This window comes from Peromyscus eremicus, chromosome X, assembly GCF_949786415.1.
Source record: "Peromyscus eremicus chromosome X, PerEre_H2_v1, whole genome shotgun sequence".
Classification (NCBI taxonomy): Eukaryota; Metazoa; Chordata; class Mammalia; order Rodentia; family Cricetidae; genus Peromyscus; species Peromyscus eremicus.
Genome location: NC_081439.1, coordinates 8,199,807 through 8,212,684, shown reverse-complemented (window position 1 = coordinate 8,212,684; position 12,878 = coordinate 8,199,807). Strand labels below are relative to the sequence as shown.

The 12,878-nt window shown below is 39.2% G+C and overlaps 1 protein-coding gene across 1 annotated transcript in view; it reads right to left on the bottom strand.

Annotated features, from left to right (window-relative positions):
* Med14 (mediator complex subunit 14) overlaps positions 1 to 12,878 on the bottom strand; it is a 95,868-nt gene that overhangs the window by 30,052 nt on the left and 52,938 nt on the right. The window contains exons 13-17 of the mRNA XM_059251158.1: positions 12,434 to 12,593; positions 6,226 to 6,420; positions 5,141 to 5,275; positions 2,651 to 2,727; positions 1,960 to 2,084 (exon numbers count right to left, since the gene is read on the bottom strand). Of these exons, the coding sequence (XP_059107141.1) occupies positions 1,960 to 2,084; positions 2,651 to 2,727; positions 5,141 to 5,275; positions 6,226 to 6,420; positions 12,434 to 12,593 (692 nt within the window). The remainder of the gene's footprint in view (positions 1 to 1,959; positions 2,085 to 2,650; positions 2,728 to 5,140; positions 5,276 to 6,225; positions 6,421 to 12,433; positions 12,594 to 12,878) is intronic.

Genomic DNA, 12,878 nt, shown 5'->3' with positions numbered 1-12,878 from the left:
TCAAGACCATCCTCAGCTACATAGCACGGTTGTGTCCACCTTGGAATATGAGAGTCTCTGGGGGGGGGAGAGAGAGAGAGAGGGAGAGAGAGAGAAAGGGAGAGAGAGGGGGAGAGGGAGAGAGAGAGAGAGAGAGAGAGAGAGAGAGAGAGAGAGAGAGAGAAGAAGAGAAGAGAGGAGAGGAGAGGAGAGAGAGGGGGAGAGGGGGAGAGGGAGAGAGAGAGAGAGAGAGAGAGAGAGAGAGAGAGAGAGAAAGGGAGAGAGAGGGGAAGAGGGGGAGAGAGAGAGAGAGAGAGAGAGAGAGAGAGAGAGAGAGAGAGAGAGAGAGAGAGGGAGAGGGAGAGGGAGAGAGAGGGAGGGAGTGAGAAAGAGGGGGAGAGAGGGGGGGAGAGAGAAAGGATACACAACTTCTTTCCACGGTCTCATCCTAGTACATGCAGGGATTACAAGCATGCACCAGCCACATTCAACTTATTCATTAATCATGAGGGTGCTTGTACCTATTTTGTGTACCGAGCAAATGAACTTTCCATTTGAAACAACAATAAAATGTTAGCCAAATATGATTCTAGTTTCTCAGGAGAATGAGGTTCAGCAGCACATTAAGAATTTTTTTTTCTTATTTAAGATAGAAATAAAGCTGTAGCTCGGATGGTAGAAATCTTGTGCAGCATGCCTTAGGTTCAATCCCTGGTATCATGCACAACTCAGTTTTGCATACCTTTCATTTTTTTGCATATCTTTCATTACTACTTTAATGACTTGGAAAATTATATTTTAGGTAATTATAGAAAAGGCATATTCTACCTGGGCATAACGGTTCATGATGTCTATAATCCAAGGAATTGGGAAGTTTAGTGAGGAGGATCACCATGTTCAAGATGAGCCTGGGCTACAGAGTGAGAATCTGTCTTATACTATTGCCCTAAAAAGTAAAAAAGAAGCCGGGCAGTGGTGGCGCACGTCTTTAATCCCAGCACTTGGGAGGCAGAACCAGGTGGATCTGTGTGAGTTCGAGGCCAGCCTGGGCTACAGAGTGAGTTTCAGGAAAGGCGCAAAGCTACACAGAGAAACCCTGTCTCAAAAAAAAAAAAAAATAGTAAAAAAGAAGAAATTGCCAATGTTGGATAAATGATCTTCAACTTGAGTACTGAGGACTTGCCCGCCCTACTACTCATAGCTCAGCCATTCTTTGGGAAGTTCTAAAGCAGCCAATTCAGATGGACATTTCATCTTGAGTTTGAGACTATAAATGCGGACCTATCTTCTTTTCACATTAGGTAGATTTTTTTTTTATCAGATCCATCTGGTTAGAAAACGAAAGCACAGAACCTGCCTGCACATTTCCAAGTGAGAACTAAGGTAAGTATAAGACTCCTATCAATTCTAGTTCTCAACTACATCCCATGTCATTTTTAGTTTTTGCTGCTAGTGCTAGATTTTTGAGACAGGCTCAACTTTGGTCATGTCAGTATGATTACATGAGTAGAGAAAATAAAACCAGATCCCTCCTAAAGGAATCTGATAAAACTATTACTGTAAAACATACAAGAATAAAGAACCAGAGCCTGAAGAGAGACAGTTCAGCAGTTAAGAGCACTGTTTACTCTTCTATAGAGCCAAAGTTCAATTCCCAGGATCTACATGGCAATTCACAACCGCCTATAAGTCCAGTTCCAGAGGAACTCAATCTCTTCTTCTGTCCTTCAAGGGCACTGAACACATAGTGCACAGATATTCATGCAGATGAAATAACCATATATACAAAAAATTTTAAATAATATAAGCACCAAAGAAAACATTCCATGAACAAAGAAGATTAACCTTATCTAAAAACTTAAAAAAGTGTCATTTAAATAGCTATTCACTGGGTGATGTTTCTCTAGTATTGAACAACCTCAGAAATTAGGCTAAAGTCCTCTAGGGCACATGTTTTTGTTCTTGAGATGAGCATCTCACTATGATGTCCATACTGGTCTTGATTCTCTGGGCTCAGCCTCTTGAGTAACTGAGGGTATAGCAATGTACTCCAGCTTCCAGTTTCTGATGTTTTCTTAAGTGACATTGGGCTGAGTCCTACATTGCTGAAAAACACAAGACTCTGTGTGCTCTAACCCTTCCAGCTTACACCTCCGTGTTCATCTTTCCTTATCTCCTGCCTTGCTGAACATTCAGGTCCAGCATGCTGAGCTTTGTCTTTCTTACTTCCAAGCATTCACATGAGCAATTCTCTCCTCTAGTTAGACCTCTATTCTAATTCCATATCCCTGTCCTCTGGCTAATTCTCCCCACTCTCAGTCTGAATACAACTGGCATTGTCTCAGGAATTTCCATCTTGACTTCCAAACTAGCCCACTTCTCCCTGCTATGTGAATCCAAAGCATCCTGGGGGGGCCTTATAAAACTCAAGTCTGAAAACCATTGTTTGACAAATGGAAGAGATGCAGAGGAATGATGCCCTAAAGTGTAGATGGTGCTGGATTGCCACTCAACAGGCTGAAGAGCACCTCCCCTAGACCTCAGCCATTCTACCTAGAAATCCATGCCATATACAGGTGTGAGCTCTGCTTTATGCTGTTTCACTGAGAGAACTTGTTCTTTGGTGTGGGTGCACTGTGTGGCAGCATGTTCGACACAGAACAGGGCTTACTTTAATAAGCGAATCGCATGGCTGAAGCCATCGCCTTCCACTTGCACTCCCTGATGTGGGATCTCCAGGTTGGACAACTGGAAAGAGAAAAGGCACAGTAGTATTAAACTGTTAATTTGACAAAATCAACCAGGTTTTTTCTGCACCTTAATCTATTTTCATCCCATCTGTTCTAATGTCAGTCCTTCTCAAAGTGACAATTTATCAGGCATGAGCACTGTTCTTATCATTACACTTCCGTGGAAACTATAGTAAGGCAATTGCAAGGCAAAGGAGCATCGGACTCTAGCTTAAAGAAACTCTCCACAGTACACAAACCTTCAAAATGCAGGAGAGAAACCAATTTTTGCTGCAAGCTAAAAGTAATCCAGAATCAGTTCAAGTGGTTCCAAATGAAGCAACTAAAAACTAAGATTGGTTTTATTTGTGATTCTACTGTTTGTTCAAAATGAAACTTAAGTCAGGCAAATGCAGTCTGAAACTTATTCAGTGGAGCTCCAAGACAGGAAGGCATGACAGAAGGTCCCCTGATCGAGCAAAGAAATGCTTAACCTCAGAAAACAAAGATAAATCTTCTGTGATGGGACATTTACATACACTGTTCCAACAGTGATTTCAATGTTTGTCTAGCCCTATTTTGAGGACCAGGAAGAACAGAAGTTTAGAAAGCTAGCTAATGACCAAATAGATAGTAGAAGTTTGGACTCAAAAGTAAAGTGAGGAAGAGTTTTAAAAATGACTTGCTAGTCATCACACTGCTAGGAAGATTACATGTAGTTATTTACAGCACATTACTAAGAGTGGGAAATTTGCTTGGGTTTGTTTGAACATGTCTACCATTTTGAATGAGAGACTGTACTTCAGTTTTTAAGAGCTTGACTAAATTCAAGCAAAGACTGTAGGGAGTTCCCATGTGTAAAGCATGTATGGAACACAAGAAGAGGACAAAGACATCTGTGCACAAGCATCGGTCCCACATGCACCCGCAAACACCGCATTTCTACAAGTTCTGGCACATGTACATAGAGGAGGACAGCAATGCATTACACTGCCTCAAAATCATGTATCTACTCTCTTCCCACCACCAAGTAATAACTGAGTGATTCTCCTATAATTAATTCAAATGAGAAGATCAAAAGAGAGAAAGAACATACTAAGTAAATTTGAAAGATGGAGAGTGTTTCATATAATTTAGGAGCTGTGGATAGTGGCCATCCTCTGCAAATCTCTTCTTTTGGAAATACAAAAAAAACACAGATTGAAAAACATGGAGCTTCAGGATGAAGAGATGGGTCAGCATTTAAGAGCACTGGCTGCTTTTCTGAAGGACACAGGCTCAATTCCCAGCACCCAAATGGGAGCTAACAACTGTCTGTAACTCCAGTTCCAGGGGATCGAACACCCTCACACATATATACATACAATCAAAACACCAATGCGCACATATACACACACACACACAAACTAATAATAATAATAAAAGAAAAAATGGAGGTTGCAATAGGCACACTGGTATATGATTGTAATCCTAGCACAGGAAAGTAGAAGCAAAAACACAAGAAATTAAAGTCTATCTTAGCTACATAGCAAGTTCAAGGCCAGCCTACACTACATGAGACTGTTTTCAAAATACAAAATAAAACAAAAGCAGAGTGGTTACCTCCCTTTATGTTCATATTTGGGGATCATAGTAGATATCACAACACAACACTCTTTTTTATGTTTTTTTATGTACATTGGTATTTTGCCTGCATGCATGTCTGTATGAAGGTGTCAGATACCCTAGAGCTGAAGTCACAGACAGTGGTGAGCTGCTATATGTGTGCTGGGAATCAAACCCAGGTCCTCTGTAAGAGTAGCCAGAGCTCTTAACTACTTAGTCATCTCTTCAGTCCCTGCAACACCATATTTTTTTCTTTCTTTCTTTCTTTTGTTTTTTTCGAGACAGGGTTTCTCTGTGTAACTTTGCAGTCTGTCCTGGCACTCACTGTGTAGACCAGGCTGGCCTCAAACTCACAGAAATCTGCCTGCCTCTGCCTCCCAAGTGCTGGGATTAAAGGCGTGCGCCACCACCGCCCAGCTACAACATGATATTCTTAAAAGAAATTAACTCTGCATCAGCCAACTGCTTTTTCCATAACACCAAAGTAAACATTTAGCTTATTATTTTTCTGATTTACTTCTCAGAAATAAGTCCAATATTAGTATTCAAACAACATGTATTACTTCACCAACTCAACAAAGAGACAGGCTTTATTAAACAAGTCATTTCTGGTAGACTTAACCAATGTTCCTACTATGAAGTAGAAGACATTAGTTGTTAATTAAAAGTTGTCTACTTCTTTAATTGGAAAGAATTTAATTTCTATTATCTAAGAAGAAAAATGCCAGGGGATGGAATAGGAGACAAAAGAGCTTGTGTGGACCTGAGACCAGTTCTCCTGCTGGAGTCATGTAACATCAATGAACACCTGAAAATTCCCAACTTACCTCCAATCGAAGTCCTACAAATGGCATGTTGGTGTCACACATAGCGACAAAATGAGCTAGAACTTTATTGAAGGCACACATTTCTCCTGATCGTTTGGCTTTCTTGCATTCTACTGGACATGGGTCATCAGACAACTAGAAATTAAAAATTTTTTTAAAAACTGTGTAAAACATTTTGTGATGCATTTCACCAAGGCAATGGAAGCTCTATGACAAAGCTCAGTTAACCCAAAAAAATGTGACCTCTCAGCAAAGGCATATTGAGCAAATCATAACCCAGACACAAGCAATGGAGTACTTAGTAAATAGTTTATGTTTAGCAAGTTCTTTTGTGGGAAAGTATCAATTAAAACAAAAGCATTTGAAAGTTAAATGTGATAGTATGCACCTGCAATTCTAGTACTCAGGAAGCAGAAAGAGAAGGATTTTGAATTTGAGGCCAGCATGGGCTACAAAGAAAGGTAACATGACAAAAACCTGTCCACAAAGTGGGGGAGGGAGGGTTGGAAATGTAGCTCAGTGGAGGAGTACTTGCCTAGAATGCACATAGCCCTGAGTTCCATTTCTAACACAACCACCCTACCCTCAAAAAAGGAAGAAGTATTTTTAAGAAAATATGGGCAACTATTTCACTGCTGCCCTGTACCTTAAAAAGAACATTTAATTATTTTCTGTTTAAAAATAATAAAATTAAGTTTGGTATCATATGCCTGTATAACTAGCACTTGGGAGGCAGGGCTGGAAGATGTCAACTCAGAAGCCAGAATTAGTAACATAACAAGGAACAGACCAACTAAATCTACACAGGAAGATCATATCTCAAAAATAAAAGAGGCAACCAGGCACGGCGGCGGCACACGCCTATAATCCTAGCACTCAGGAGGCAGAGGCAGGCAGATCTCTAAAATTGGAGTCTATCCTGGTCTACAGAGCCGTTTCTCCCAGATAGCTAGGGCCACACAGAGAAATTGTGTCTCGAAAAACCAAAATAGTAGTAATAAAAAATAAAATAATAATACAATAAAATGGGATGGGGGCTGCAAAAACATGACTACAAATAACTTCTACCTTCTATGTGAGCATACCTTGTGCTTGGTACCAGTTTTGATCTGTTTCCCAGTCTTTGTATAGGAAATCAAGTCCTGGATGTTGTCCTTGAATTGCTGCAGAAGCAGTGCCATGACAGGGCTGTCTTCACGATCTGCAGTACTCACAGACATGAAGTAATACTTGTATGATAGTTGTGTGGGCTTATTGGGAACCTCAAGCATTTCCACAACCTAAAATGGTCCAAATCAGAAAGAAGTGAGACCCAGGAGAATAAGAACCATTGTACATTTTCCATCTTATATCAAGTGGAGTTTGGAATTATTTTTTAAAAAGACATCTAAATCAGATTTATAAGAAAAAAAATCAATCACAGTATTTTAAAAAACCATTCTTCTTAGTATACAATCTGCCTTCTGAAAAACAGCAATGGAAAAAAGAATGTTAAGAGTACAAGAGTACAAGTTAAGACTACAAGAAGTAATAAGGACATAAAAAAAAAAATGGAGTTTCTTGCCCAAGGTGACACTGTTGTTTTTTAAGTTAAACTGTATAGGCATTCCTCTTAGCCATTATGGCAGCTTAGGAATGTCAAGATCTAGTTAAAAAAGACAGAGCATGAGGACATTTAGTGGCATGATAAATCTATATCCTTACCAAAACAGAGGGTACAACTATGCATTTACCAAAATCTATAATGTACAAAAAATAAAGTCTGACGTAGGCCTGGTGGATCAGGCCTTTAATCTCAGGTATTTGGGAAGCTAGAGCAGGAAAATTACAAGTATAAGGCCTGAGGATCAAGAGATAACTAGAGTTAGGAGCACTGGCTGCTCTTCCAGAGGACCTGGGTTCAATTCCCAGCAACCACATGGTGGCTTACAACTAATTGTCTATAACTCCAGACCCAGGTGATCATACCTCCTCTTCTAGCTTCTATATACATGTGGTGCACAAGCATACATGTAGGCAACCATCAACATTAAAAATGCACTAAAGTTCAAGGCCTGCCTTGCTACAGAGTTGTGTTTAAAGCTAACGTTAGTGAAACATTGTCTCAAAAAGTAAAAAAGAAGGGCTCAGTGGTAAATTGCTTGTCTAGCATGTATAAGACCTGGACTCCATCCCCAGCAGCACCCATATAATAATAAACCTCATATACTAAAAAGCACAGATTTTCAAAGTATATAATTATATCACAAGAGAGGTGATCTGCTGTGGGATGTCCTGTATGTTGTGAATATATGTTGCTATGATTGACTCATAAATAAAACACTGATTTGCCAGTAGCCAGGCAGGAAGTAAAGGATAGGCGGGACAAATAGAGAAGAGTGGCTGAGAGGTGGAAGTCTAGGGAGAGACGCCAGCCTACCATCCAAGGAGCAACATGTAAAGGAAACAGGTAAAGCCACGGAACACATGGCAACATATAGATTAACAGAAATGGGCTGGGCTGAGTTAAGTGTAAGAGCTAGTCAGTGGTAGGCCTGAGCTAATGCCCCAGCAGTTTAATTAATATAAGTTTCTGAGTGATTATTTTATAAGTGGTTGCGGGGTCCGGGGTGCTGGGGAGGACTGGAGAAAACTCCAGCTACAAATGGCACCCAACGGGTTGGCAAGAGTTTCCACCTAAAACCTGAAAAAGAAGATTCTAAAATGGAGCAAAAAAAAAAAGCTTCCTAGTTGTCCCTCTCAAGTTAGCGGCAGCCTGCGGGATTGAGCTACTCTATGGTGGGTTCGTGGCGTGCATGCAGGCCTGACCTATGTGCAGGCCTGACCTACGCTATGTTACACAGAGGTATGTTACATAGAGCTGTGCACTATGCTGTGTGTTGGATATAGTTTTTGCTAGTTTAAAAAAAAAAAAAGAGGTTTCTGGGCTACACGCTGCTTTGATAAAAGCACAGACCCACTGTTTCTAAGAGTTGATGGCTCCCAGAGCTGGCGGTAAATGTACCACCACCATGTTGGGAGGCTGAGGTGGGCGGAGCCAGCAGCCACAGTGCAGTTTCAGTCTTAGAATGCTGCAGTTTAAAGCAATAGATTCACAATAAGACAGATTCAGATGGAACAAGACTTTAAATGCTTTACAATGTGTGTAAAAATGCACATGGGCTTGGAAGAGAGAGAAAAAGGAATATATACAGTTATATTATAAAGAAATAAATAGTTTTAAAAAATAAAGTCTCTAAAGAGACAGTAAAGGTAGTATAAAAAAGCCACGTAAAGATGGATATTACAGAGAGAATCTGGATTGTGTTGTCTTTGGCATTCTAACTGTAGAAAGACATATGATCGTAAAAGCTGTTGAGTTAAACCAATATGTATACTTTAAAGGTACCTTAACTTCAAATTTTGGATGTAAGGATATGTTGCTTTGGGAAGGAGGCTCTGCTTTTGTTTCCACAGAAAGCCAGAGGCTATGGATTTCTTCCAGATTAAGATACATCAGGTTTGACCAGCCAAGACCCCCTGAAAAGTCTCCGATGACACCATGGCCCAGATGATCCAACATCCAGAATGGTTTCAAGGCAACTGGCTCAGACAATACAGCCTCACGGACTACTCCATAAGCCTAAAATTTTCTTTGTGTCCCCATAAGATACAGCACCCCATCCAGCAGGAAGTAGTAAGAGAAGCTACGCCCAAATTTCCAAATATACCAAGCTGGCTTCGGAGATGGAATTGGCTCACTCCTCTAAACCCAGGCATATTGCTAAAAGAAAAGGTTAAGAGATTCTTGTGTCCCAAATTAAAAGAGCCCTCTGGTGTGGGACAGAGAAAAAATAGTATTTTTATTTAAAACAGGTTGATTATAAATGCAATCTCTTTCTAAAGTAAAGAAGGGGATATGATATAGATATGATAGGATGAAAGGGTAGATTAATGAACCTACTTTTAAAGAGCAACAACTTGTTTGAAATGTTTTACATTGGTATATATTTTAGTTTATTGATACAAATTTAAAGTTAGTTTTGTTATACTGTGTGTATATTTCTACTCTTGTTTAAGGTATTATGTTTGTACAGCTCATTTAAAATTGTAATGGGGGCTGGAGAGATGGCTCAGAGGTTAAGAACACTGTTCTTCCAGAGGTCCTGAGTTCAATTCCCAGCACCCATATGGTGGCTCACAACCATCTGTAATGAGATCTGGCTCCCTCTTCTGGCCTGCAGGGATACATGCAAACAGAACACTGTATACATAATAAATAAATAAATCTTAAAAAAAAATAAAATAAAATTGTAATGGATAATTAAGAAATAGATTAAGAATTAGTCATCTATTATAATCATACTTGTAGCCACATGTTAGTTAAGTGTTCTAGGTATATATAGATATATTTCAGATAGATGGGTAATCTTCAAACACTTCAAAGACCTACAGAATATGGCATTTAAAATGATTTAAAAATTTAGACTTTCTGGACAGTGAGACATGTCTGCTTCTGACAGCACCAATTTACTTCAGAGAGAAAGATGGGCATCAAAGACAGTCCATATGGAGTTTATCTTCTTCTTGGCAAAAATAGCCATTTGGGAAAGAAACTGTTCTTGCCTGGACTGCTTGAAAACAATATATCAACTGGACATGCAGGACCCATAGGAAGGTGACCACTTAACAAATAAAAAGATGAAAAGAGAAAATCTTTTTTTTTGTTTGTTTGGGTTTTTTTTGTTCCTGCTTCACAGAGGAAACTGCCAGACAATCTACAGGACACAGAGAGAAGTGACTGAGAGACTCTAGGCCTGTGGGCTGAAGACAGATGCCCCAACTTTACAGGGGAACTTTGGATGACTGTCCAGGCTGCCAGCTGTTTCTATCTACTCTTGCAAGACTCCCAAAAGTTGCTTGCATCCTTCTCCCACTGCTCAGGTAATAGTATATCCTTCTGAGGTCTTTGATGTAGTTGAAGACTAGATAGTTTTAATTTCCTTAGTTATGATAAGAGATAAGTTAGATATGAAACCTTAGACTCACAAATATAAGATAGATAGGATATCTTCTTTAATTTTGCCAAATACAAATAGAGTATATATTGTAACTGTAATTCTTGCTAGATAACTGTTTTGTTATATGTAATTTTACTGTGTTAAAGTTAAAATCTTCCTTTAAAAAAAAACAGTGGGAAAGTGCTGTGGGATGTCCTGTATGTTGTAAATAAATAAAACGCTGATTGGCCAGTAGCCAGGCAGGAAGTATGGGATAGGCGGGACAAATAGAGAAGAATGGCTGGGAGGTGGAAGTCTAGGGAGAGACGCCAGCCTACCATCCAGGGAGCAACATGTAAAGGAAACAGGTAAAGCCACGGAACACATGGCGACATATAGATTAACAGAAATGGGCTGGGCTGAGTTAAGTGTAAGAGCTAGTCAGTGGTAGGCCTGAGCTAATGCCCCAGCAGTTTAATTAATATAAGTTTCTGAGTGATTATTTTATAAGTGGTTGCAGGGTCTGTGGTAATGGGCAAGCCTGGAGAAAACTCCAGCTACAGTGAACAACAAATAAAAAGATGAAAAGAGAAAATCTTTTTTTTTGTTTGTTTGGTTTTTTTTTGTTTTTTTGTTTTTTGTTTTGTTTTGTTTTTCAAGACAGTATTTCTCTGTGTAGCTTTGGTGCCTGTCCTGGAACTCACTCTGTAGCCCAGGCTGGCCTCGAACTCACAGAGATCCGCCTGCCTCTGCCTCCCGAGTGCTGGGATTAAAGGCATGTGCCACTATCAGTCCTTCCCTATTCTTAATGGCCATGGCCGTAGTTCCTTTTCTATTTTATGAATGCAGCATTCCTAAGTGACTAGAAATCTAATGGAAGTAGAGTAGTAACCTACAGTCAGGTTTGATCTAAACCCAATTTTTGTTTTGCTACCAGGACACTGACACTAAAAGCTAGCTATTCATTGATGCTAAATAAGGCCATATTGTGGGTGTAGCTAAGCACAAAGCTCTATGGATGTTCACAGGTTGGTTATTCATCATCACTCTACATGTAGGACAAGCAACTCACCAAGAACTGAAACCATAGCCCTTCACTACATGTCAAATCTACTTCCATATTCGATGTTTTAAAATTCATAAAATGATCAAATCCATGTCAGCAGTAGACTCATTAACCTATTACATCAATAGCTCAGCAGGCACCTGGTACCAATTTAAGACAGTATGTTTAAAAGGTACAACTGAAAATTTGAAAAATTCACTCCTATTCCTTCCAACCAGGAAGGATCTCATATTTTCATTCTTCCTAGATTTTTTTGAGATCTTGTAGTTTTCATATCTTCATTTTCTAATTTTTTTGAGTTCTTTGAATTGGTTAGAATTATTTTTGAGAATTTACCATAAATACATTTCCACACTTAAAGAAGTTTCTGTGTACAAAAAAATAAATATTTGTGATTAAAATCTAAAGTGTTTGAAAATTTTAATTCGAGCCGGGTGGTGGTGGCGCACGCCTTTAATCCCAGCACTCGAGAGGCAGAGCCAGGCGGATCTCTGTGAGTTCGAGGCCAGCCTGGGCTACCAAGTGAGTTCCAGGAAAGGCACAAAGCTACACAGAGAAACCCTGTCTCGAAAGAAAAAAAAAAAAAAAAAAAAAAAAAGAAAAGAAAATTTTAATTCGAGGTTTCTGGTTGAAAGTGAGGCCAGCCTGGTCTACAGAGTGAGCTCCAGGACAGGCACCAAAACTACACAAGAAACCCGGTCTCAAAGAACCAAAAAAAAAAAAAAAAAGAAAGAAAGAAAGAAAGAAAGAAAGAAAGAAAGAAAAGGAAGGATCTCATATTCACTGAAAGGAACATGCCATCAACAAAGAAAACAAAGCTAATTTAGCCAGCCTATATTTACACAAATTCATATTCAACTAAAACCAAGCAAGTATGGCTGACACCAAACTCCGAATCTTCATAATAGTTATAGTTAATTGCACTCAATTGTTTGCATTTAACCAAAGAGATGCTTAATTCCAATCAGAAACTAAGCCTTTCTTGTCTAGCATGAACAAAGCTTCCCCAACAACCTAGGCCTCATATGGTAGAGGCAGTAGGGTGAGAGATGGAAGCTACCTTACATTTCCCAGGAGAGACCTGACTACTTTTTATGCCTTCATTCGTATCCCCTGGGTTTAAAATCCCTGTATGAATGTCAGACACTAAGTAAAATTCATTTGCAAATGAAATTAGACAAGACAGCTTTCTGAATACATCCAGACTTACTGAACTTGTTCAGTCCCAATCAGGCTTGGCATACTTACAATGTAGTACTGTGGAAGACGGGTAAGTTTAATAAAGAGTTTATTCTTGGAAAGGTTTCCAATGGGATGCGTTGAATAGTTGGAAAGCTGCAATGTTTCAGTGGTTATTGTAGGCAGATGTTTTATAGATTGTTTGCAGCGCTGTTGTCCAAGCCAAAACCTTCATTTAAAAGATAATCCACATCATAAAATCATAACTTTTTGGGATAACTATATGCCAGAGATTTATAAATTAAGCAGCACTAAAGAACAACTGAAATTTAGTCAATACAAACATGATTAAAGCAATGAGTTATTTCTACGGTTCTGTATTTGGCTGCTAATTCTACTTCTACAATAAGAAATTTAAATTGCACTGTGAATAATTTGATTTTCTTTTTTTTTTTTTGGAGGAAAAATGAACTATAAGCCTAAGATAGTAGCTTAGTTTATCATACGGAATGGC